A 27,996-nucleotide genomic window follows, 5' to 3' on the forward strand; every position below is an offset into this window, starting at 1 on the left:
GGTAGAATAATAAAAAGCTTGGAAAGAGTAGAATAATAAAAACAGGCTGGTTAGCTGGAGAAAGAGGTAAGATATAAAAACAGCTGTTTAGCTGGAGAAAGAGGTAGAATAATAAAAACAGCTGTTAGCTGGAGAAAGAGGGTAGAATAATAAAAACAGCTGTTAGCTGGAGAAAGAGGTAGAATAATAAAAACAGCTGTTAGCTGGAGAAAGAGGTAGAATAATAAAAACAGCTGTTAGCTGGAGAAAGAGGGTAGAATAATAAAAAAACAGCTGTTAGCTGGAGAAAGAGGTAGAATAAATAAAAACAGCTGTTAGCTGGAGAAAGAGGTAGAATAATAAAAACAGCTGTTAGCTGGAGAAAGAGGTAGAATAATAAAAACAGCTGTTAGCTGGAGAAAGAGGTAGAATAATAAAAAACAGCTGTTAGCTGGAGAAAGAGGTAGAATAATAAAAACAGCTGTTAGCTGGGAGAAAGAGGTAGAATAATAAAAACAGCTGTTAGCTGGAGAAAAGAGGTAGAATAATAAAAACAGCTATTAGCTGGAGAAAGAGGTAGAATAATAAAAACAGCTGTTAGCTGGAGAAAGAGGTAGAATAATAAAAACAGCTGTTAGCTGGAGAAAGAGGTAGAATAATAAAAACAGCTGTTAGCTGGAGAAAGAGGTAGAATAATAAAAACAGCTGTTAGCTGGAGAAAGAGGTAGATATAAAAAAGCTTAGAAGATGTAAATAAAAAAACAGCTGTTAGCTGGAAGAAAGAGGTAGAATAATAAAAACAGCTGTTAGCTGGAGAAAGAGGTAGAATAATAAAACAGCTGTTAGCTGGAGAAAGAGGGTAGAATAATAAAACAGCTGTTAGCTGGAGAAAGAGGTAGAATAATAAAAACAATTAGCTATGATCTGCAATTGTAAAAAGGGGAGGTCCTGGTATGTGTTTGTCTTCCTAGACTTTTTGTGTAATTGCTAATGGTGTGTGTACCTGTGTGTGTGTGTGTACCTTCACAGCCCCTCTCCACCTGTCCGGTCGTAGCAAGGGCGTCGGCCAGCAGGTCGGGTAATCGGCCGTTGAGGTCGACGGTTGCTAGGCAACCCTGGAAGCCTTCGCGGGAATGGACGAGCTTGGGAAGGTCACGGTACATCTCTTTAGCCACGCCCCCTACGTACAGGTCACCTATAGGAACACAGCACAGCTTGAGTGGCAGCTCCTCGCTCCATACCTGGGTCTCGCTTAGCTGACAGAACTGCCCTCTGCTATAAGAGACAAGGGCTGAGAGACTCCATACATAGGTATTATGGTATGTACAGTATGTGTCTGTGTCGATGTGTGTTACCTTTGAGATCCAGGTTCTTGGCCCCCATAGTGGTCTGTGTAGTGACCTTGGTGTCTATCTTAACAGTGTGCAGGTTGTTGGTGTCTCTGGATATGAGGACGTTGTGCCAGTGGTTGTCATTCAGAGGAGAGTTGGAGTTCCCTTTGATCAGGTGAGCCCCGTTCCCCAGGTCGGACACATAGTGGAGGTAGCTGGGGAGGGAGGGAGATTAGGAACGTTACAATATGAACTTTAATACCTGAGTAGATAGTAGATAGATATCTAACTCTGACCAGTCCTTTCATCAAGTGGAATCATCTCCTCTGTTCAGTAGCAGTAGTGTATAGACACACAGGTAATTACCCTTTGACCAGCTCCACCACTATGAAGTCGTTTCCGTCTCCTCTGTTGTAGAGTACGAGTCCGTCCGGGGAGGTGGTTTTGAACTGGAGGAACAGGTGCATGGAGTAGTAGGCCTGGAGCGTTGGCAGGGTCACGTAGCTCGACCGTGACCTGAACGTCACCGGGTCTGCCACGATGCTCTTATAACCAATCACAGCGTTCAGCTCGCAATAGTCGATGTCGCCGTTCTTACCTAGGATCGAGATGACCAAGGATGAGGTGTGTGTAGTTGTGTACGTACGTGTAAGGTGCTGTGTTTGGGATGAGTTACTTACTTAAAACACTAATGTATTACATATTACTTGTTACATTTAACTAAAGTAAGGCGTTATATTACAATATTACAATGAGCAACGTCAGCTTTGATCAGTAGTTGCACCTTTCGTCTGTGGCGTTGCCTTGCTAGTCTACAAGTACGGCTGCTTAATCCGTCATATCTAGTGTAAGCCCAATGTCTGTACAGCTAACCTGTCTTTTCATTCAAAATCTGTCTCTCGAGCCGCCAGATCTGGTCACAGTCCGCACTTACGGGGACCCATAGAGACGTATAGAGGGCACTCTATGGGCTTTGCTACCACAGAAGCGTGTTCAATGGCAAAGATCAGAGATGCGCCATCTATACATTTCTATGGACAACAGCTGTCATGACATTTCTCCAGCCTTTCTCCGCTCGCTCCACAACTAAATGAGGAAACAAGTCGAGATCGGCTCATGGAAACGCGCCCGTTAAGAGATATGATTGTGAAAGTAAGGCACTCGTTGTTTGACAAAGTAACTGTAGTAATGTTACTCAGTAATCTGATTATATTAACATGTTACCACCAACACTGTGTGTGAGGTGTGTGTGTGTGTGGGTGTGTGTGAGGTGTGTGTGTGTGAGGTGTGTGTATGTGTGGGTGTGTGTGTGTGTGAGGTGTGTGTGTGTGAGGTGTGTGTGTGTGAGGTGTGTGTATGTGTGGGTGTGTGTGTGTGAGGTGTGTGTGTGTGAGGTGTGTGTATGTGAGGTGTGTCTGTGTGTGAGGTGCGTGTGTGTGAGGTGTGTGTGTGAGGTGTGTGTGTGTGAGGTGCGTGTGTGTGAGGTGCGTGTATGCGTGTGTGAGGTGTGTGTGTGTGAGGTGTGTGTGAGGTGTGTGTATGTGTGGGTGTGTGTGTGTGAGGTGTGTGTATGCGTGTGTGAGGTGTGTGTATGTGTGGGTGTGTGTAGGTGTGTGTGTGTTTACTCTGTCCTTACAGAGGTCTACATAGGGCATCCCATTGAGAGTGAGGCCCTGCAGGTGCCCTATGAAGTTGGAGGGCACAGCGGGCATGAAGCGCTTCTCCGTCACAATGCCTGTCTCCACGTTGTGGAACTCCAGCTGGGTGTGGTCACCTGCCATCTGACCTGGAGGGGTTAGAGGTCAGGGGTCAGGGGAGAGGTTAGCAGACCGGGGTCAAATACATTGATTTAGCTTCACCGGAGTGCAGGGTGAGTGGAGTTTGCACTTTTGGGACTATTCCATTGGCTACATTGGACCAGGTCAGCTAAATACAAGACACTTGGGCTTGAATGTACTTGAACAATGTCTGCAGGTTATGGGTTTGAGGCCAGGGGTTAAGGTTAGGACTGAAAGGTCAGGGTTGACAGCGTTGGGGGGTTGTTATGGTTACCTTCTACAGATTGCAGGTCGTCGACGGTGAGTTTGAGGCTCTTCCCGCGTCGCACCACTCTGACCGTGTGCCACTCATTATCATTCAGCCCCAGCCCTGCAAAGATGGTCTCTGGACCCTTACCTACACACATTCCAGTTAGTTAATATACACACACATACACCTTACGCACACCCACACGAAGGGTTAACACATGCACACATGCAGGCAAGCACGCACAAACACATTCTCCACCATGTCTCCTGCCACAGTGTCCTACCCTATCTGACCACATGGTGGCACTAGATACTCAGCTCTGAAGCAAGAGGGACAAAGAGCAGTAATACAGCAGGAGGAACTCTCTCCTTTCATCCCTCTCTCCTTCCCCTTTACTCTCCTTTCATCCCTCTCTCCTTCCCCTTTACTCTCCTTTCATCCCTCTCTCCTTCCCCTTTACTCTCCTTTCATCCCTCTCTCTCTCTCCTTCCCCTTTTCTCTCCTTTCATCCCTCTCTCCTTCCCCTTTACTCTCCTTTCATCCCTCTCTCTCTCTCCTTCCCCTTTTCTCTCCTTTCATCCCTCTCTCCTTCCCCTTTACTCTCCTTTCATCCCTCTCTCTCTCTCCTTCCCCTTTTCTCTCCTTTCATCCCTCTCTCCTTCCCCTTTACTCTCCTTTCATCCCTCTCTCTCTCTCCTTCCCCTTTTTTCTCCTTTCATCCCTCTCTCTCTCTCCTTCCCCTTTTCTCTCCTTTCATCCCTCTCTCTCTCTCCTTCCCCCTTTCTCTCCTTTCATCCCTCTCTCTCCTTCCCCTTTACTCTCCTTTCATCCCTCTCTCTCTCTCTCCTTCCCCTTTTCTCTCCTTTTATCCCTCTCTCTCTCTCCTTTCATCCCTCTCTCTCTCTCCTTCCCCTTTTCTCTCCTTTCATCCCTCTCTCCTTCCCCTTTTCTCTCCTTTCATCGCTCTCTCTCTCTCCTTCCCCTTTTCTCTCCTTTTATCCCTCTCTCTCTCCTTCCCATTTTCTCTCCTTTCATCCCTCTCTCTCCTTCCCCTTTTCTCTCTTTTCATCCCTCTCTCCTTCCCCTTTTCTCTCTTTTCATCCCTCTCTCCTTCCCATTTTCTCTCCTTTCATCCCTCTCTCCTTCCCATTTTCTCTCCTTTCATCCCTCTCTCTCTCTCCTTCCCCTTTTCTCTCCTTTCATCCCTCTCTCTCCTTCCCCTTTTCTCTCTTTTCATCCCTCTCTCCTTCCCCTTTTCTCTCTCCTTTCGTCCCTTTCTCTCTCTCCTTCCCCTTTTCTCTCCTTTCATCCCTCTCTCTCTCCTTCCCCTTTTCTCTCTCCTTTCGTCCCTTTCTCTCTCCTAATTTTCTCTCTCTAGTGTCTGTTGAAGGCGATCTCTGGGGAGTGTTGTGAGTCTCTCTCCCTCTCATCAGGATAGACCAGAGTGTCAGTGTGTGTGTGTGTGGGGGGGGGGGGGGTGATAAGCTATAGGAGGAATGAGAAGATGAGAGGTAAACAGCCTGACAGATTCAGCTGTGGGAAATGGCAGCACCATGACACACACACACACACACACACATCATATTGCCACGTGTGAGGTCTCTGTGTATATGCATGTGTAGGTGAGGTATGTGTGAGTGTAGGTGACTTGTGTGTGTGTTAGGTGTGATTAGTTTTCAGGAGAGGACAGAGGGCTCCCCTGAGGAGTCTCAGCTGTGCTCTGGGCACAAGTCTCTCATCCCATTACCATGGATCACTGCCTGAGATTGGTGTTTTTTTTTTGTGTGTGTGTGTGTGTGTGACCGCACACTGTTGGGGTGAATAGGCTGATGTGAGAATGAGGCAGTGATCCATGCCAACCTGAGAACAGCCAGGACACACACACACGCACACACATGTACACACACACACACACACACACACACACACACACACACACACACACACACACACACACACACACACACACACACACACACACACACACACACACACACACACAGGACATGAAATATGGTAATGGAAGAGTGACTAATTTGCTGAAAAAATTGTCTCCCGATGGAACTTATACAAATGAAATGTATGTAATATTGTATTTACTGAGTTGTACGAACTCTTGTCATGTTTTATAATCAACTCCTAATATTAAGCTCTTTCAATGGCAGTATTTGTTTTTACTCATAATGGCTGATAATAACTCATAATGGCTGATAATAACTCATAATGGCTGATAATAACTCATAATGGCTGATAATAACTCATAATGGCTGATAATAACTCATAATGGCTGATAATAACTCATAATGGCTGATAATAACTCATAATGGCTGATCATTACAAAATCATAATAACACCTTTTAAGGTTTCTATGCTTATGAAAAGCATTATGTTACATACTGCCGATAGACATAGACAAGTTGTCTAGGTATGTTCCCATGGCAACACCTTCTCCCTTTGTCAGTACCAGGATGCCGTCATAGAGTCGTCTTCCGTGGTGAAAGGACAAACACACATACACAGAGCTCAACTCACGACAGCCTACAGACAAACAAAGCACTCAGAGGAAGGGAGGGGTGGATGGATAGATGGCTGGATAGATGGATAGATGGCTGGGTGGATGGATAGATGGCTGGGTGGATGGATAGATGGCTGGGTGGATGATAGATGGCTGGTTGGATGGATAGATGGCTGGATGGATGGATAGATGGCTGGATGGATGGATAGATGGCTGGGTGGATGGATAGATGGCTGGGTGGATGGATAGATGGCTGGGTGGATGGATAGATGGCTGGGTGGATGGATAGATGGCTGGATGGATGGATAGATGGCTGGGTGGATGGATAGATGGCTGGGTGGATGGATAGATGGCTGGGTGGATAGATGGCTGGATGGATAGATGGCTGGGTGGATGGATAGATGGCTGGGTGGATGGATAGATGGCTGGCTGGATGGATAGATGGCTGGGTGGATGGATAGATGGCTGGGTGGATGGATAGATGGCTGGGTGGATGGATAGATGGCTGGATGGATAGATGGCTGGGTGGATGGATAGATGGCTGGGTGGATGGATAGATGGCTGGGTGGATGGATGGCTGGGTGGATGGATAGATGGCTGGGTGGATGGATAGATGGCTGGGTGGATGGATAGATGGCTGGGTGGATAGATGGCTGGGTGGATGGATAGATGGCTGGGTGGATGGATAGATGGCTGGGTGGATGGATAGATGGCTGGGTGGATGGATAGATGGCTGGGTGGATGGATAGATGGCTGGGTGGATGGATAGATGGCTGGGTGGATGGAGGGAAGAAAAGGATGGAGGGGTAGAGAATCTTTCATTTTCAGCATGAAGGAGATATAATTATCCGGAAGCCCTGAGAAGCTTTCAGTCCATCTCTGTGACGGAACTCCACACCTCCACACTCCTCTGTACACCTCTCTCGGTGTCTTTTTCCTTGGCTCTTCTCTCTCTTCCCTGTGTACCTCACCCCTTTTCCTGTTCCCCCTCTCACCTCATTCACTAACACTCCCCACCCACCATTTTTCCTGTTCTCCCTCTCACCTCATTCACTAACACCCCCCCCCCTTTTCCTGTTCCCCCTCTCACCTTATTCACTAACACCCCCCCACCCCCCATTTTCCTGTTCCCCCTCTCACCTCATTCACTAACACCCCCCCTTTTCCCCATTCCCCCTCTCACCTTATTCACTAACACCCTCCCCTTTTCCTGTTCCCCCTCTCACCTTATTCACTAACACCCCCCCCCTTTTCCTGTTCCCCCTCTCACCTTATTCACTAACAACCCCCCTTTTTCCTGTTCCCCCTCTCACCTTATTCACTAACACCCCCCCACCCCCCATTTTCCCGTTCCCCCTCTCACCTCATTCACTAACACCCCCCTTTTCCCCGTTCCCCCTCTCACCTTATTCACTAACACCCCCCCCCCTTTTCCTCTTCCCCTCTCACCTCATTCACTAACACCCCCCCTTTTTCCTGTTCCCCCTCTCACCTTATTCACTAACACCCCCCCCCCCCCTTTTTCCTCTTCCCCCTCTCACCTCATTCACTAATCCCCCCCCCTTTTCCTCTTCCCCCTCTCACCTTATTCACTAACCCCCCCCCTTCGCCTCTTCCCCCTCTCACCTCATTCACTAACACCCCCCCTTTTTCCTCTTCCCCCTCTCACCTTATTCACTAACACCCCCCCCTTTTCCTGTTCCCCCTCTCACCTTATTCACTAACACCCCCCCTTTTTCCTCTTCCCCCTCTCACCTTATTCACTAACACCCCCCCCCCCCTTTTTCCTGTTCCCCCTCTCACCTCATTCACTAACCCCCCCCTTTTTCCTCTTCCCCCTCTCACCTCATTCACTAACACCCCCCCCCCCTTTTCCTGTTCCCCCTCTCACCTCATTCATTAACACCCCCCCTTTTTCCTGGTCCCCCTCTCACCTCATTCCCTAACACACCCCCACACCCCCTTTTTTCCTGTTCCCCCTCTCACCTCACCCCCACCCCCCTTTTTCCTCACTCTGTCTTTCCTCTCTTACATTATCTCTAAAATGGCTGCCTTAGTAACCCTGGACTCTAGCAGAATCAAACACACAGTCACACACACCAGCGCACACAAACACACACACACACACGTTCTAACACACACAGAGGTAGTGTGAGATGGAGCGTGACTTACTGGCGGTACAGTTAATCCTGATACAGTCTGGAGGGAGAGCAGAGCAGAGGGTTAACACTGCACAAAGATACAACTCCACGCGCTGGGGACCAACACACCAACACACTCCACACACACACACCTCGCTGAGAACACACACTCTCCTTGCCTTCTGAGGGCAAGCTGGGAGGAGGTTATTGGCTAATCAAAGCAGAGGATAGGGCTTTCTGCTATCTGCTCTGAGCGAATGACATGGTAGCACTGGGAATCCAGCAAATAAGATTGATGGATCTCTGAATTGTCTTGCTCTGTAATTGGCTGAGGGAGAGCGAGAGGTCTCAGTGTGACATGTGTGTCATTGGCTACTCTGGTGAGAGTGACAGCCTCCGTGACCATAACATCCATAATATCAGGACACTGAGGTGGGCGTGGCCCCAAATTTCTGTCACCGAGCAACAGAGCACCAAATCCCACCCCTGGTGGAGCAGAGGAACATGGGAGGTCAGAGGTCATGGTTCCCATAATACCCCAGGTGTGTCGGGTGTCGTCAACCACAGCAGAGACGCAGATGCTACAGCCAGAGACCAACACACACCCCTGCATCTATTGGTGAGTGTGTGTGCGTGTGTATTTGTGTGTGTGCGTGTGTGTCTCTGTGTGTGTGTTTGTGTATGTGTGCATGTGTTTGTGTGTGTGTCTCTGTGTGTGTATTTGTGCATGTGTGTGTCTGTGTGTGCACGTGTGTGTGTGCATGTGTGTGTGTGTCTCTGTGTGTGTATTTGTGTATGTGTGTGTCTCTGTGTGTGTGCGTGTGGGTGCATGTGTGTGTCTCTGTGTGTGTATTTGTGTATGTGTGTGTCTGTGTGTGCGCGTGCATGTCTCTGTGTGTGTATTTGTGTATGTGTGTGTCTCTGTGTGTGCGTGTGTGTGTGTGCGTGTGTGTGTGTGTCTCTGTGTGTGTATTTGTGTATGTGTTTGTCTCTGTGTGTGTGCGTGTGGGTGCATGTGTGTGTCTCTGTGTGTGTATTTGTGTATGTGTGTGTCTCTGTGAGTGCGTGTGTGTGTGCGCGTGTGTGTGCATGTGTGTGTCTCTGTGTGTGTATTTGTGCATGTGTGTGTCTGTGTGTGCGCGTGTGTGTGCATGTCTCTGTGCGTGTATTTGTGTATGTGTGTGTCTGTGTGTGCGCGTGTGTGTGCATGTCTCTGTGCGTGTATTTGTGTATGTGTGTGTCTCTGTGTGTGCGTGTGTGTGTGTATTTGTGTATGTGTGTGTCTCTGTGTGTGCGCGTGTGGGTGCATGTGTGTGTCTCTGTGTGTGTATTTGTGTATGTGTGTGTCTCTGTGTGTGCGCGTGTGTGTGCATTTGTGTGTCTCTGCGTGTGTATTTGTGTATGTGTGTGTCTCTGTGTGTGCGCGTGTGTGTAGGGGTGCAGTGGTCATCTGGGAGTGAGCAGGGAATGCAGCCTCGGACCGGGAGGACCAACCCTCTGTTCAACAATACTCACACCAAAAATACAATACAGTACAACAATGTAAGAGTGTATGTGTGTGTGTGTGTGTGTGTGTGTGTGTGTAATAGCAGATCTTGGTTTAGCTCTATGTACATGTGCTCTGCTCTCAGGTTATTTTTGAGTGTGTGTGGGTATAGGCCTACTGTGTACTTAGGTTTACAGTGTGTGTGGGTATAGGCCTACTGTGTACTTAGGTTTACAGTGTGTGTGGGTATAGGCCTACTGTGTACTTAGGTTTACAGTGTGTGTGGGTATAGGCCTACTGTGTACTTAGGTTTACAGTGTGTGTGGGTATAGGCCTACTGTGTACTTAGGTTTACAGTGTGTGAGGGTATAGGCCTACTGTGTACTTAGGTTTACAGTGTGTGAGGGTATAGGCCTACTTTGTGTGTGTGTAACTAGGTTGACAGTGTTGATGTTGTAACTAGGTTGACAGTGTATGTGTGTGTAACTAGGTTGACAGTGTATGTGTGTGTGTAACTAGGTTGACAGTGTATGTGTGTGTAACTAGGTTGACAGTGTATGTGTGTGTAACTAGGTTGACAGTGTATGTGTGTGTGTAACTAGGTTGACAGTGTATGTGTGTGTGTAACTAGGTTGACAGTGTTGGTGTGTGTAACTAGGTTGACAGTGTATGTGTGTGTGTAACTAGGTTGACAGTGTATGTGTGTGTGTAACTAGGTTGGCAGTGTTGGTGTGTGTAACTAGGTTGACAGTGTTGGTGTGTGTAACTAGGTTGACAGTGTATGTGTGTGTGTACCTAGGTTGACAGTGAGTCGGACACGCCCCCCGTCCAGCTCCAGTCGGAGCGTGTCGGCTGAGTTCCGTGATGTTGTTGCCATGAGAACACCGTAGGCCCGCTGGGAGCGAAAACGTAGCGACACATCCTCTGCTTCGGTGTGCATCGATACGGGCAACTGGACCTTCATAAACTTACTACCATCATAGGATAGGATGGTCGCATCTAGAGAGGGAGGAGGGAGGGAGGAGGGAGGGGAAGATATTAATATCAGGCAGTGACCAGTCCAGTCCAGATGAGACCACATCAAAGCAGATCAAACCAGTGTCTCCAGTTTGACTTAAATTCCAGAAAATATTCAATTCAAAGCTGTTTTCCGCTGAGAGAGAGTGATGGTTCTATATTTGCTCCTCTGCCTCTACCTTTCTCTGATGCTTCAATCTGTCTGTCTGTCTGTCTGTCTGTCTGTCTGTCTGTCTGTCTGTCTGTCTGTCTGTCTGTCTGTCTGTCTGTCTCTCTCTCTCTCTCTCTCTCTCTCTCTTTCTCCCTTTCTCTTTCCATGGGACACCATTGGTGGCGAAATCAACAGGGAGAGAGAGGTCTCACGAATACTAATGAGCTCAGAGTGTGTGTGTGTGAATAAGTGAGTGAATTTCAGAGGGAACCGTAACAGTGAGTGCTCAGTAAAGCGAGCAAGGAGAGAATGGAGAAGAGAGAAGGAGAGATAGGGAGAAGGAGGGAGAAGAAGGGAGAGGGAGAAGGAGAGATAGGGAGAGGGGGAAGGAGAGATAAGGAGAAAGAGAGAGGGTGAAAAGCTAAACTGCTAATGAATCCTCATTAACTGGAGGTTAGCCTGTTACATCATGATAACATAACTAACACCCACACAAACGCACACATACATACATGTGTATGTGTGCGTTGGAGCAATTTCTTAACAGCTGACTAAATGAAATGAGAAAATGGTGCTTCAGCAGAGCACCTGAGAGAGAGGGGGAAAGAGAGAGAGGGGGGTAGAAAGAGTGAGAGAGGGGAGTAGAGAGAGAGAAGGAGGGGGTAGAGAGAGCGGGTAGAGAGAGAGAGAGAGAGAGAGAGAGAGAGAGAGAGCGAGAGGGGGTAGAGAGAGAGAGAGGGGGCAGGGAGAGAGAAGGAGGGGGGTAGAGAGAGAAAGGGGGTAGAAAGAGTGAGAGAGGGGAGTAGAGAGAGAGAAGGAGGGGGTAGAGAGAGAGTGGGCAGAGAGAGAGAGAGAGAGAGAGCGAGAGGGGGTAGAGAGAGAGAGGGGGGGGGCAGGGAGAGAGAAGGAGGGGGGTAGAGAGAGAGAGGGGTAGAGAGAGGGGGGGGGCAGAGTGAGAGAGGGGGTAGAAAGAGTGAAAGAGGGGGTAGAGAGAGATCGGAGGGGGGGTAGAGAGAGAGGGGGTAGAGAGAGAGAGAGGGTGTAGAGAGAGAGAGAGAGGGGGGTAGAGAGAGAGAGAGAGAGGGGGCAGAGAGAGAAAGGGGGGGTAGAAAGAGTAAGAGAGGGGGGTGGAGAGAAAGAGAGAGAGATGGTCGAGAGAGCAAGAAGGGGGAGAGAGAGAAAGAGGGGGTGTAGAGAGAGGGAGGGGGGGGTCTGTACGTTAACACTAGAGGCTTAATACCTAAAATGTATCAATTGAAAGTGTGGGTTAACAGCTCCAATCCAAATGTTGTTGGTCATTACTGAGACGTAGTTGTGAAGCAAACAGCATACCACCCTTCATCCCACTGCTGACTTGCTTCTGAAGCTAAGCAGGGTTGTTCCTGGTTGGTTCCTGGTTGGTCCCTGGATGGGAGACCAGATGCTGCTGGTCCCAATGCCCCAATGCCCCAAGTGACTGGGGACACTGCCCTGTGTATGGTGCCGTCTTTCAGATGGGACGTTAAACGGGTGTCCTGACTTTCTGGGGTCATTAAAGATCCCATGGCACTTATCGTAAGAGTAACCCTGGTGTCCTGGCTAAATCCCCAAGCTGTCACTTAATCATCCCCAGCATACAATTGGCTCATTCATCCCCCTCCTCTCCCCTGTAACTATTCCCCAGGTTGTTGGTGTAAATGAGAACGTGTTCTCAGTCAACTTACCTGGTAAAATAAAATGAAAGAGTGTTTTGAACACTGATGTTAACCTTTCCATTTGTAACTTTTTCCAGCAAGACAGATCTTCCAAAGGTGGTGGAGCGGCGATCTTTACCAAGGAACACCTTCAGTGCTCGGTTGTCCACACCAACTCCACCAAACAATTTGACTTGCTGGTTTTAAGCAATAAGCTTTCAAACAGCTCTTTGTTGACTGTTGCTGGGTGTTATCGTTCTCCATTAGCACCGGCCTGTACCCTACCTGCCCTAAACTCTCTCCTGGCCCCTTACACTAAGTCTGAATCTGTCCTGCTAGGTGACCTGAACTGGGATATGCTTAAACCACCTGACCAAGTCCTAAAGCCATGGGACTCTCTAAATCTATCTCAGATTATTACCAGTCCCACTAGGTATGACTCCAAACACCCAGAGAAGGCTACTCTCCTTGATGTTATCCTCACAGACACTTTCTAAATAACTTTAATGAGCCTTCCTCCATAACCTGGCCTCTGTAAATTGGTATTGAATCAGCTCTGTCAAAGACGCTTGGACTTTCTTTTTTGATATTTTCAGTAGTATTGTTAACATGCACACCCCCATAAAGAAAATGAGAATTAAAAAACAGGTTCAGTCCCTGGTTCAACCACTCTATTCCACCTCAAGAACATAATTTGGCAAAAGGTTCGGTACACAAATACTCAGGCTGACTGGCTGTCGTTCAGGCAAATGAGAAATAAGTGCACTCAGGCTATCCGGAAGGCCAAAGTTAGTTCCTTTAAGGAGCAGTTCTCTCTCTGTGGGTCTAACCCCAAGAAGTTCTAGAAAACACTTAAAGACCTGGAGAATAAACTCTCCTCCTCACAGCTGCCCATGTCCCTTAATGTTGATGATGTGGTTGTTACTTAAAAGACGTGTATGGCTGAGCTATTTATTCACCACTTCATTAAATCAGGATTCCTCTTTGACTCAGACATGCCTCCTTGCCTGTCCAACATTTTCTCACCTCCCAGCCCTTCTAGTGCGACTAGCCCCGATCCTGTTTTCTCCCTGCAGACAGTCACTGTGTCTGAGGTGCAAAAGGAGCTCCTTAAACTTGACCTCCAAAAAACATCTGGGTCAGATGGTTTAGACCCTTTCTTCTTTAATGTTGCTGCGCCTATCATCACCAAGTCTATCTCTGACTTTTCTAACCCGTCTCTCCTCTCTGGGGAGGTTCCCATTGCTTGGAAGGCAGCTACGGTTCATCTGATCCTAACTGTTATAGGTCTATTTCTATTTTGCCCTGTTTACCAAAATTGTTGGAAAAACTTGTCAATAATCAACTGACTGGCTTTCTTGATGCCTATAGTGTTCTCTCGGGTATGCAATCTGGTTTCCGCTCAGGTTATGGATGTGTCACTATAACTTTAAAGGTACTCAATGATGTCACCATTGCCCTTGATTTTAAGCAATGTTGTGCTACTATTTTTATTGACTTGGCCAAAGCTTTTGATACGGTAGACCATTCCATTCTTGTGGGTCGGTATTGATGTATTGGTGTCTCTGAGGGGTCTTTGGCCTGGTTTGCTAACTACTGCTCTCAGAGTGTAGTGTATAAAGTCAGAACATCTGCTGTCTCAGCCACTGCCTGTCATCAAGGGAGTACCCCAAGGCTCGATCCTAGGCCCCATGCTCTCCTCAATTTACATCAACAACATAGCTCAGGCAGTAGGAAGCTCTCTCATCCATTTATATGCAGCTGATACAGTCTTATACTCAGCTGATCCCTCCCCGGATTTTGTGTTAAATGCTCTACAACAAAGATTTCTTAGTGTCCAACAAGCTTTCTCTGCCCTTAACCTTGTTCTGAACACCTCCAAAACACAGGTCATGTGGTTCGGTAAGAAGAATGGCCCTCTCCCCACTGGTGTGATTACTACCTCTGAGTACTTGGGAGTATGGCTAGACAATACACTGTCCTTCTCTCAGCACATATCAAAGCTGCAGGCTAAAGTTAAATCTAGACTTGGTTTCCTCTATCGTAATCACTCCTCTTTCACCCCAGCTGCTAAACTAACCCTGATTCAGATGACCTTCCTACCCATGCTAGATTACAGAGACATACTTTATAGATCGGCAGGTAAGGGTGCTCTTGAGCGGCAAGATGTTCTTTACCATTTGGCCATCAGATTTGCCACCAATGCTCCTTATAGGACACATCATTGCACTCTATACTACTCTGTAAACTGGTCATCTCTGTATACCTGTCGCAAGATCCACTGGTTGTTTTATTTATTATTTATAAAACACTTAGACCTCAGTCCCCCCTATCTGAGATGTCTAATGCAGCCCTCATCCTCCACATACAACACCCGTTCTGTCAGCCACAATCTGTTAAAGGTCCCCAAAGCACACACATCCCTGGATCGCTCCTCTTTTCAGTTCGCTGCAGCTAGTGAATGGAGCTCAAATTGGACAGTTTTATCTCCATCTCTACATTCGAAGACTCAATCATGGACATTCTTACTGACACTTGTGGTTACTTCCCGTGATGTATTGTTGTCTCTACCTTCTTGCCCTTTGTGCTGTTGTCTGTGCCTAACAATGTTTGTACCATGTTTGTGCTGCTACCATGTTGTCTTGTCCTGTGTTGCTGCCATGCTATGTTGTTGTCTTAGGCCTCTCTTTATGTAGTGTTGTGGTGCCTCTCTTGTCGTGATGTGTGTTTTGTCCCATATTTATATGTTATTTATTTTAGATTTTTAATCCCAGCCCCCGTCCCCGCAGGAGGCCTTTTGCCTCTTAGTAGGCCGTCATTGTAAATAAGAATTGGTTCTTAGCTGACTTGCCTAGTTAAATAAAGGATAAATAAAAAGAGAGGGAGAGAGAGAGATGGGGGGGGGGGGGGGGGAGAGTTCATTTTTATTGTTTATTTCACTTTTGTTTATTATCTATTTCACTTGCTTTGGCAATGATAACTTATGTTTTCCATGCCAATAAAGCCCTTGAATTGAATTGAGAGAGAGAGAGAGAAAAATAGAAAGAGAGGGGCAGAGAGAGAGAGAGAGAGAGAGAAAGAGGGGAGTAGAGAGGGAGGGAGAGATGGGAGATGGAGAAGGAGGGATGCTGATGAAGGCAGTAAGTGTGAACGTGTCCTTGTGACGACAGCTCTGGAATAAAGCTGAAGAAACAAACAGATCTGAGAGAAAATTTGGAACAAAAAGAGAGAGTGAGGGATGGAGGGATGGCGAGAGAGGAGAGAGAGAAAGAGGGATGGAGGGATGGCGAGAGATGGGAGAGAGAGAGAGGGATGGAGGGATGGCGAGAGATGGGCGAGAGAGAGAGAGAGAGAGGTAAAACCACAGGTAGAAGGTGGGAGCAATCACTCTCTCCAACTGTTTCTCCATCTGTCCCTCCTTCTACTGAACCACCAGTTACTGAGGCTGATTCTCTCTCTCTCTTTTTCACACATTGTTCAATTTTCATCTCCCTATAGAGGACAGATCTGAGGTGTGTGTATTTGTTAGATATGGGAAGACTAATAATTATCGTGGTAACAGAATCCGCTGCTTCACACTGACACCAGGATCTCTATCCTCCCTCTCCCTGACTCATCTCTTTTCTTTTCTCCAAACTGTCTCTCACTTCATCTTTCCCCCAGTCTCTTAGGGATTCTATTCATCCATCCCTCACTCAATCATCCCTCTTGGTCTTTCTCTTTTTCTATGTTGTCTCTCTCCATGACTCCCTCCTCCCCCTCCCCTGCCTCATCCCTCAGAGCGACGCTCTCTCTCCATCCCTCCCTCCTCCTCTCTCTCCATCCCTCCCTCCTCCCCTTCTCTCCATCCCTCCCTCCTCCTCTCTCTCCATCCCTCTCTCCTCCTCTCGCTCCATCCCTCCTCCCTCACCCTTCTCTCCATCTCTACCTCCTATCCCCCTCTCTCCATCCCTCCTCCCTCACCCTTCTCTCCATCTCTACCTCCTATCCCCTTCTCTCCATCCCTCCCTCTTTCCCCTCTCTCTCCATCCCTCCCTCCTACCTACCCTCTTCTCTCCATCCCTCCATCATTCCCTCTCTCCATCCTTCCCTTCGCCCCTCTCTCTCATCCATCTCTCCCTCCACTCTCTCCATCCCTCCCTCCTCCCCCTCTCTCTATCCTTCCCTCCTTCCATCCCTCCCTCTGCCCCTCTCTCCATCCCTCCTCCCTCCCCGCTCCATCTCTCCCTCTGTCCCCGCTCTCCATCCCCCCCCTCCTCCCCCTCTCTCCATCCCTCCCCCTCTCCCTCCTACCCCCTCTCTCCATCCGTCCCTCCTCCCCTCTCTCTCCATCCCTCCGTCTTTCCCCCTTTCTCTATCCCACCCTCTATCCCTCTCCATCCATCCCTCCCTCCTCCCCTCTCTCTCCATCCCTCCCTCTTTCCCCTCTCTCTCCATTCCTCCCTCCTCCACCCTCTCCATCCCTCCCCCTCTCTTCATCCCTCCCTCTTTCCCCCTCTCTCCATCCCTCCCTCCTCCCCCTCTCTCTATCCTTCCCTCCTTCCATCCCTCCCTCTGCCCCTCTCTCCATCCCTCCTCCCTCCCCGCTCCATCTCTCCCTCTGTCCCCGCTCTCCATCCCCCCCTCCTCCCCCTCTCTCCATCCCTCCCCCTCTCCCTCCTACCCCCTCTCTCCATCCGTCCCTCCTCCCCTCTCTCTCCATCCCTCCGTCTTTCCCCCTTTCTCTATCCCACCCTCTATCCCTCTCCATCCATCCCTCCCTCCTCCCCTCTCTCTCCATCCCTCCCTCTTTCCCCTCTCTCTCCATTCCTCCCTCCTCCACCCTCTCCATCCCTCCCCCTCTCTTCATCCCTCCCTCTTTCCCCCTCTCTCCATCCCTCCCTCCTCCCCCATCTCTCCCTCCTCTCCTCTCTCTCCATCCCTCCCTCTTTCCCCCTATCTCCCTCCTCCCCACTCTCTCCACCCCTCCCTCCCTCCCCCTCTCTCCATCCCTCCCTCCTCCCCCTCTCTCCATCCCTTCCTCTTTCCCCCTCTCTCTATCCTTCCCTCCTCCCCCCACTCTCCACCCCTCCTTCCATCCCTCCCTTCGCCCCTCTCTCCATCCCTCCTCCCTCCATCTCTCCCTCTCTCCCTCCGTCCCGCTCTCTATCCCTCTCTCCATCCCTCCCTCCTCCCCCTATCTCCATCCCTCCCCCTCCCTCCTACCCCGCTCTCTCTATCCGTCCCTCCTCCCCCTCTCTCCATCCCTCCCTCTTTCCCCCTTTCTCTATCCCTCCCTCTTTCCATCTCTCCTCCCTCCCCCTTCTCTCCATCTCTCCCTCCTACCCCTCTCTCCATCCCTCCCTCTCTCCATCCCTCCCTCCTCCCCTCCCCTCTCTCTCCATTCCTCCCTCTATCCCCCTTGCTCTATCCCTCCCTTTCCCCTCTCTCTCCATCCCTTCCCCCTCTTCATCCCTCCCTCTTTCCCCCTCTCTCCATCCCTCCCGCCCTCCTCCCCCCATCTTCCCCTCTCGCCATCCCTCCCTCTTTCCCCCTCTCTCCATCTCTCCCTCCTCCCCACTCTCTCCATCCCTCCCTCTTTCACCCTCTCTCCATCTCTCCCTCCTCCCCACTCTCTCCATCCCTCCCTCCTCCCCCTCTCTCCATCCCTCCCTCTTTCCCCCTCTCTCCATCCCTCCCTCCTCCCCCTCTCCTCACCTCTCTCACAGGCCCGTCCCAGGTATCCGGTCCCAGAGCAGTCACACACATATCTGTTCCAGCCCTCCCTGCAGAGGTCAGAAGTTGGGGTTAATGGTAAAGTCAAGGGTCATGCCAGAGTAGATAAAATTCACCATTCGCTAAGCATGGCCCCCTTGGTTACTGTTGCAACTTGGGTAAAAAATAAATTCAGTGGAGCCCAATTCCCCATTCAACCACTGGCAAAATCCCCTCACAATGATCTCAAACTGTGTTTTTAACACACAATAAAATGAAACACACACTACCCATCGCTAATCAGGAGACTCTCTGGGAAGTTGTGGTGGACTGCCATTACACTTGCTTTACGGGAACCTGGTCAAATGAAGTATGTAGTGTGGCTAGCCACTGGATAACTGTGAATTCACTGTCAGCATGCAATCTAAGGTACTAACCATTTCTGGAGCTAACTAGTACTCTTAAATTGCATCCTGATGTCAACAGCAGATGAGAATTATATTCATAGTATAGCTAACTAACCTAGCTAACATACATTTGGAGAAAACAACTTATAACAACTGGCTAGCTAGCTAGTGTTAGCAACATTTTCAATGCTGGTCATGCAATGAGAGCTAACTAACCAGATCGCAAACAATGCAACAAAATTATAAATCCGGATTTGAAAAATACTCAATCAACAGCATTTCAGGAATCAATTATTGTTAAATTATTCTGCCATTTTAAATATTTAATTAAAACATTTTTTTTTAAAACATCCCAGTTTTTTCCATTGCCCTCATTGGCTTTCATGTGTTTGAAACATACGGTCTATCTATGGTTTAAAACCAGAGCTTGTTCTAGGCGTTGGACTCGAGCTTGGTTAGCGACAGTTGTCCACCGAAGCACTGAGATTGGTTGTCCAAAATTCTGGGGCGGGCTTAGCGAAGGGTCAATTCAAGGTGCTTTATTGACATGAAAAACATTCTTTAAATATGCCTAAAAGTCTTCTCTCAGTCTAGAACTTAGTTAAAAGTGCAGGGAGTCCTTTGGAAACAGTCAAGCACACATCAACATAGTCCCATACTGTACAGTAGACTTGACTTGAGTAAGTAGCTGCGTTACCTGCAGGTGGCGCTGTGTTGGCAGGGGTTGGACAGACACTGTTTAGGGGGCTCTCTGGAGCAGGAAGGTTTCACCCCTACAGCCCTCTGAGCCTCAGCCAGCCGACGGATGTCTTTACTCTGACCGTCCACAAACAGGTCTCTCACACAGCCCACATATCCATAGTTCAACAACGCTGTCCACACCTACAGGGAAAAGGAGAGACAGGTTACTTACACACACACACACGCACACACACGCACACACACACATGCACATAAACAAATGCACACACACACACACACAGACCTCAGTAGGAAAGATGAGTCCTTGGCGGTCCTCCGGTAATCCTCCCAGGTACAGGATATCATCCAGGTCTAGAATCTCACTGTCCCCTGGAGCGGTGTACGCTGTACGCTGTGAGTTCACTGAGATAGTACCTACACACACACACACACACACACACACGGTTAGGGTTAAGAGGGATCAATGATTAGGGTGCTCTGACACTGACCGTAAGTCGTAAATGGCTCAAATGTTAATGTAAAGGTTAAGTTACCTTTCCCACTGACCACTTGCCAGGCCGTCATTATAAATAAGAATGGCTGTTAATCAGTTAAAGGTGAAATAAAATCAGATACCTGAGCGCCCGTCCCTCTGGAAGTCGACGTGGTACCACTCGCCATCGTTGACTTTCCTGTCGATGGCCTTGGTCTTGGTGGTTCCTGAGCCCATGTCCAACAGAAGATACAGGTGACCATCCAGCATCTCGATGGCAAAGAAATCCACCTGCAACAGAAACGGCAACAATAGAAAAACAGCACAATATGAACATCAGCACCGACACCAGTATAAACATCAACACCAGTATCAACATCAACATCAGCACCGACACCAGTATCAACATCAACACCAGTATAAACATCAGCAGCGACACCAGTATAAACATCAACACCAGTATCAACATCAGCAGCGACACCAGTATAAACATCAACACCAGTATCAACATCAACATCAGCACCGACACCAGTATAAACATCAACACCAGTATAAACATCAGCAGCGACACCAGTATAAACATCAACACCAGTATCAACATCAACATCAGCACCGACACCAGTATCAACATCAACACCAGTATAAACATCAACATCAGCACCGACACCAGTATCAACATCAACACCAGTATAAACATCAGCAGCGACACCAGTATCAACATCAACACCAGTATAAACATCAACATCAGCACCGACACCAGTATCAACATCAACACCAGTATAAACATCAGCAGCGACACCAGTATAAACATCAACACCAGTATCAACATCAACATCAGCACCGACACCAGTATCAACATCAACACCAGTATAAACATCAGCAGCGACACCAGTATAAACATCAACACCAGTATCAACATCAGCACCGACACCAGTATCAACATCAACACCAGTATAAACATCAACATCAGCACCGACACCAGTATAAACATCAACACCAGTATCAACATCAACATCAGCACCGACACCAGTATCAACATCAACACCAGTATAAACATCAGCAGCGACACCAGTATCAACATCAACCCCAGTATAAACATCAACATCAGCAGCGACACCAGTATAAACATCAACACCAGTATCAACATCAACATCAGCACCGACACCAGTATCAACATCAACACCAGTATAAACATCAACACCAGTATCAACATCAACACCAGTATAAACATCAACACCAGTATCAACATCAACATCAGCACCGACACCAGTATAAACATCAACACCAGTATCAACATCAACACCAGTATAAACATCAACACCAGTATCAACATCAACATCAGCACCGACACCAGTATCAACATCAACACCAGTATAAACATCAGCAGCGACACCAGTATCAACATCAGCAGCGACACCAGTATCAACATCAACACCAGTATCAACATCAACACCAGTATAAACATCAACATCAGTATCAACATCAACACCAGTATCAACATCAGCACCGACACCAGTATCAACATCAGCAGCGACACCAGTATCAACATCAACACCAGTATAAACATCAACATCAGTATCAACATCAACACCAGTATCAACATCAACACCAGTATAAACATCAACACCAGTATCAACATCAACACCGACACCAGTATCAACATCAACACCAGTATAAACATCAACACCAGTATCAACATCAACACCAGTATAAACATCAACACCAGTATAAACATCAACACCGGCACCAGTATCAACATCAACACCAGCATAAACATCAACACCAGTATAAACATCAACACCAGTATCAACATCAACACCAGTATCAACATCAACACCGACACCAGTATCAACATCAACACCAGTATCAACATCAACACCAGTATAAACATCAACACCAGTATCAACATCAACACCAGTATAAACATCAACACCAGTATCAACATCAACATCAGCACCGACACCAGTATAAACATCAACACCAGTATCAACATCAACACCAGTATAAACATCAACACCAGTATCAACATCAACATCAGCACCGACACCAGTATCAACATCAACACCAGTATAAACATCAGCAGCGACACCAGTATCAACATCAACACCAGTATCAACATCAACACCAGTATAAACATCAACATCAGTATCAACATCAACACCAGTATCAACATCAGCACCGACACCAGTATCAACATCAGCAGCGACACCAGTATCAACATCAACACCAGTATAAACATCAACATCAGTATCAACATCAACACCAGTATCAACATCAACACCGACACCAGTATCAACATCAACACCAGTATAAACATCAACACCAGTATCAACATCAACACCGACACCAGTATCAACATCAACACCAGTATAAACATCAACACCAGTATCAACATCAACACCAGTATAAACATCAACACCAGTATAAACATCAACACCGGCACCAGTATCAACATCAACACCAGTATAAACATCAACACCAGTATAAACATCAACACCAGTATCAACATCAACACCAGTATCAACATCAACTCCGACACCAGTATCAACATCAACACCAGTATCAACATCAACACCAGTATAAACATCAACACCAGTATCAACATCAACACCAGTATAAACATCAACACCGACACCAGTATCAACATCACCACCAGTATAAACATCAACACCAGTATCAACATCAACACCAGTATAAACATCAACACCGACACCAGTATCAACATCAACACCGACACCAGTATCAACATCAACACCGACACCAGTATCAACATCAACATCAGCACCGACACCAGTATCAACATCAACACCAGTATAAACATCAGCAGCGACACCAGTATCAACATCAACACCAGTATAAACATCAACACCGACACCAGTATCAACATCAACACTGACACGAGTATCAACATCAACACCGACACCAGTATCAACATCAACATCAGCACCGACACCAGTATCAACATCAACACCAGTATAAACATCAAAACCGACACCAGTATCAACATCAACACCGACACCAGTATCAACATCAACATCAGCACCGACACCAGTATCAACATCAACACCAGTATAAACATCAGCAGCGACACCAGTATCAACATCAACACCAGTATAAACATCAACACCGACACCAGTATCAACATCAACACCGACACCAGTATCAACATCAACACCGACACCAGTATCAACATCAACATCAGCACCGACACCAGTATCAACATCAACACCAGTATAAACATCAGCAGCGACACCAGTATAAACATCAACACCGACACCAGTATAAACATCAGCACCGACACCAGTATCAACATCAACACCAGTATAAACATCAACACCGACACCAGTATCAACATCAACACCAGTATAAACATCAGCACCGACACCAGTATCAACATCAACACTGACACCAGTATCAACATCAACACCGGCACCAGTATCAACATCAACATCAGCACCGACACCAGTATCAACATCAACACCAGTATAAACATCAGCAGCGACACCAGTATCAACATCAACACCAGTATAAACATCAACACCGACACCAGTATCAACATCAACACCGACACCAGTATCAACATCAACACCGACACCAGTATCAACATCAACATCAGCACCGACACCAGTATCAACATCAACACCAGTATAAACATCAGCAGCGACACCAGTATCAACATCAACACCGACACCAGTATCAACATCAACATCAGCACCGACACCAGTATCAACATCAACACCAGTATAAACATCAGCAGCGACACCAGTATCAACATCAACACCGACACCAGTATCAACATCAACATCAGTATAAACATCAACATCGACACCAGTATCAACATCAGCACCAGTATCAACATCAACACCAACAACAGTATAAACATCAACACTGACACCAGTATCAACATCAACACCGACACCAGTATCAACATCAACACCGACACCAGTATCAACATCAACACCGACACCAGTATCAACATCAACACCGACACCAGTATCAACATCAACACCGACAACAGTATAAACATCAACACCGACACCAGTATCAACATTTAGGTGACCTAAACTGGGATATGCTTAACACCCCGGCAATCCTACAATCTAAGCTAGATGCCCTCAATCTCACACAAATCATCAAGGAATCCACCAGATACAACCCTAAATCTGTAAACAAGGGCACCCTCATAGACGTCATCCTGACCAACTGGCCCTCCAAATACACCTCCGCTGTCTTCAACCAGGATCTCAGCGATCACTGCTTCATTGCCTGTATCCGCTACAGAGCCGCAGTCAAACGACCACCCCTCATCACTGTCAAACGCTCCCTAAAACACTTCTGTGAGCAGGCCTTTCTAATCGACCTGGCCCGGGTATCCTGGAAGGACATTGACCTCATACTGTCAGTTGAGGATGCCTGGTCATTCTTTAAAAGTAACTTCCTCACCAGTATAAACATCAACACCGACACCAGTATCAACATCAACACTGACACGAGTATCAACATCAACACCGACACCAGTATCAACATCAACATCAGCACCGACACCAGTATCAACATCAACACCAGTATAAACATCAAAACCGACACCAGTATCAACATCAACACCGACACCAGTATCAACATCAACATCAGCACCGACACCAGTATCAACATCAACACCAGTATAAACATCAGCAGCGACACCAGTATCAACATCAACACCAGTATCAACATCAACACCAGTATAAACATCAGCAGCGACACCAGTATCAACATCAACACCGACACCAGTATCAACATCAACATCAGTATAAACATCAACATCGACACCAGTATCAACATCAGCACCAGTATCAACATCAACACCAACAACAGTATAAACATCAACACTGACACCAGTATCAACATCAACACCGACACCAGTATCAACATCAACACCGACACCAGTATCAACATCAACACCGACACCAGTATCAACATCAACACCGACACCAGTATCAACATCAACACCGACAACAGTATAAACATCAACACCGACACCAGTATCAACATTTAGGTGACCTAAACTGGGATATGCTTAACACCCCGGCAATCCTACAATCTAAGCTAGATGCCCTCAATCTCACACAAATCATCAAGGAATCCACCAGATACAACCCTAAATCTGTAAACAAGGGCACCCTCATAGACGTCATCCTGACCAACTGGCCCTCCAAATACACCTCCGCTGTCTTCAACCAGGATCTCAGCGATCACTGCTTCATTGCCTGTATCCGCTACAGAGCCGCAGTCAAACGACCACCCCTCATCACTGTCAAACGCTCCCTAAAACACTTCTGTGAGCAGGCCTTTCTAATCGACCTGGCCCGGGTATCCTGGAAGGACATTGACCTCATACTGTCAGTTGAGGATGCCTGGTCATTCTTTAAAAGTAACTTCCTCACCATTTTAGATAAGCATGCTCCGTTCAAAAAATGCAGAACTAAGAACAGATATAGCCCTTGGTTCACTCCAGACCTGACTGCCCTCGACCAGCACAAAAATATCCTGTGGCGGACTGCAATAGCATCGAATAGTCCCCGCGATATGCAACTCTTCGGGGAAGTCAGGAACCAATACACGCAGTCAGTCAGGAAAGCTAAGGCCAGCTTCTTCAGGCAGAAGTTTGCATCCTGTAGCTCCAACTCCAAAAAGTTCTGGGACACTGTGAAGTCCATGGAGAACAAGAGCACCTCCTCCCAGCTGCCCACTGCACTGAGGCTAGGTAACACGGTCACCACTGATAAATCCATGATTATCGAAAACTTCAACAAGCATTTCTCAACAGCTGGCCATGCCTTCCGCCTGGCTACTCCAACCTCGGCCAACAGCTCCGCCCACCCCGCAGCTACTCGCCCAAGCCTCTCCAGGTTCTCCTTTACCCAAATCCAGATAGCAGATGTTCTGAAAGAGCTGCAAAACCTGGACCCGTACAAATCAGCTGGGCTTGACAATCTGGACCCTCTATTTCTGAAACTATCCGCCGCCATTGTCGCAACCCCTATTACCAGCCGGTTCAACCTCTCTTTCATATCGTCTGAGATCCCCAAGGATTGGAAAGCTGCCACAGTCATCCCCCTCTTCAAAGGGGGAGACACCCTGGACCCAAACTGTTACAGACCTATATCCATCCTGCCCTGCCTATCTAAGGTCTTCGAAAGCCAAGTCAACAAACAGGTCACTGACCATCTCGAATCCCACCGTACCTTCTCCGCTGTGCAATCTTGGTTTCCGAGCCGGTCACGGGTGCACCTCAGCCACGCTCAAGGTACTAAACGATATCATAACCGCCATCGATAAAAGACAGTACTGTGCAGCCGTCTTCATCGACCTTGCCAAGGCTTTCGACTCTGTAAATCACCATATTCTTATCGGCAGACTCAGTAGCCTCGGTTTTTCGGATGACTGCCTTGCCTGGTTCACCAATTACTTTGCAGACAGAGTTCAGTGTGTCAAATCGGAGGGCATGCTGTCCGGTCCTCTGGCAGTCTCTATGGGGGTGCCACAGGGTTCAATCCTCGGGCCAACTCTTTTCTCTGTATATATCAATGATGTTGCTCTTGCTGTGGGCGATTCCCTGATCCACCTCTACGCAGACGACACCATTCTATATACTTCCGGCCCGTCCTTGGACACTGTGCTATCTAACCTCCAAACGAGCTTCAATGCCATACAACACTCCTTCTGTGGCCTCCAACTGCCCTTAAACGCTAGTAAAACCAAATGCATGCTTTTCAACCGTTCGCTGCCTGCACCCGCACGCCTGACCAGCATCACCACCCTGGATGGTTCCGACCTTGAATATGTGGACATCTATAAGTACCTAGGTGTCTGGCTAGACTGTAAACTCTCCTTCCAGACTCATATCAAACATCTCCAATCGAAAATCAAATCAAGAGTCGGCTTTCTATTCCGCAACAAAGCCTCCTTCACTCACGCCGCCAAACTTACCCTAGTAAAACTGACCATCCTACCGATCCTCGACTTCGGCGATGTCATCTACAAAATAGCTTCGAACACTACTCAGCAAACTGAATGCAGTTTATCACAGTGCCATCAGTTTTGTCACTAAAGCACCTTATACCACCCACCACTGCGACTTGTATGCTCTAGTCGGCTGGCCCTCGCTACATATTCGTCGCCAGACCCACTGGCTCCAGGTCATCTACAAGTCCATGCTAGGTAAAGCTCCGCCTTATCTCAGTTCACTGGTCACGATGGCAACACCCATCCGTAGCACGCGCTCCAGCAGGTGTATCTCACTGATCATCCCTAAAGCCAACACCTCATTTGGCCGCCTTTCGTTCCAGTTCTCTGCTGCCTGGGACTGGAACGAATTGCAAAAATCTCTGAAGTTGGAGACTTTTATCTCCCTCACCAACTTCAAACATCTGCTATCTGAGCAGCTAACCGATCGCTGCAGCTGTACATAGTCTATCGGTAAACAGCCCACCCATTTCTACCTACCTCATCCCCATACTGTTTTTATTTATTTACTTTTCTGCTCTTTTTCACACCAATATCTCTACCTGTACATGACCATCTGATCATTTATCACTCCAGTGTTAATCTGCAAAACTGTAATCATTCGCCTACCTCCTCATGCCTTTTGCACACAATGTATATAGACTCTCTTTTTTTCTACTGTATTATTGACTTGTTAATTGTTTACTCCATGTGTAACTCTGTGTTGTCTGTTCACACTGCTATGCTATATCTTGGCCAGGTCGCAGTTGCAAATGAGAACTTGTTCTCAACTAGCCTACCTGGTTAAATAAAGGTGAAATAAAATAAAAAACATCAACACCGACACCAGTATCAACATCAACACCGACACCAGGGGCCTGTTGCACAAAAGTAGAATTAAGACATCCGGGATAAATGACTCAGCTGAGCTCAATGAAGCCAAAACATGTGCGTCCAGGCTTAATTGGTTGCACAAAGACCAAGCCAGGATGAGCAGACACGGATTCATTAAGCCAGGTGAAACCAATCCTGGATAGGTGCGCGCTCACGGCTCACTCAAATAGACCCCGCCACAGATCACAGATTAACTGATTTACCATGGCAACTAGAGCCGCGTACTTTCCCCCGTCGGAAGCACAAATCCTCATGGAGGCATACGAGGAGGTAAAAGATATAATTAAGAAGAAAGGCAACACCGCCACAGTGATAAAGCAAAGAGAAAAAGCGTGGCAAAGTATTGCAGACCGCCTGAATGCGTAAGTAGTGCACAATTACACACTCACCGCTCCGCTGAAACATCACAATTACAATTCAAATATTTAATTCACATCTCCAAAAATGCAGTTGTACTGTAATTATGAAACGGTTAAATTTTTTATTGAAATGCACTGCAGATATGAGTGAAATTGTGTAAAG

At 47.4% G+C, this 27,996-nt stretch overlaps 1 protein-coding gene across 14 annotated transcripts in view; it reads right to left on the bottom strand.

Moving 5' to 3' along the window:
* Positions 1 to 27,996, bottom strand: part of LOC109865595 (neurexin-1a-like) — a 78,398-nt gene that overhangs the window by 8,590 nt on the left and 41,812 nt on the right. For 5 of the 14 annotated variants that reach the window (XM_031799581.1, XM_031799585.1, XM_031799579.1 and 2 more), the window contains 11 exons: positions 19,740 to 19,887; positions 19,408 to 19,538; positions 19,120 to 19,304; positions 18,019 to 18,086; positions 10,276 to 10,479; positions 8,026 to 8,052; positions 3,363 to 3,485; positions 2,947 to 3,096; positions 1,677 to 1,908; positions 1,335 to 1,525; positions 983 to 1,174 (listed from right to left, as the gene is read on the bottom strand). In XM_031799581.1, the coding sequence (XP_031655441.1) occupies positions 983 to 1,174; positions 1,335 to 1,525; positions 1,677 to 1,908; positions 2,947 to 3,096; positions 3,363 to 3,485; positions 8,026 to 8,052; positions 10,276 to 10,479; positions 18,019 to 18,086; positions 19,120 to 19,304; positions 19,408 to 19,538; positions 19,740 to 19,887 (1,651 nt within the window). The remainder of the gene's footprint in view (positions 1 to 982; positions 1,175 to 1,334; positions 1,526 to 1,676; positions 1,909 to 2,946; positions 3,097 to 3,362; positions 3,486 to 8,025; positions 8,053 to 10,275; positions 10,480 to 18,018; positions 18,087 to 19,119; positions 19,305 to 19,407; positions 19,539 to 19,739; positions 19,888 to 27,996) is intronic. The other 9 variants (XM_031799589.1, XM_031799582.1, XM_031799587.1 and 6 more) reach the window with 3 other exon arrangements.

The sequence above is a fragment of the Oncorhynchus kisutch genome, linkage group LG20 (genome assembly GCF_002021735.2).
Source record: "Oncorhynchus kisutch isolate 150728-3 linkage group LG20, Okis_V2, whole genome shotgun sequence".
NCBI lineage: Eukaryota > Metazoa > Chordata > Actinopteri > Salmoniformes > Salmonidae > Oncorhynchus > Oncorhynchus kisutch.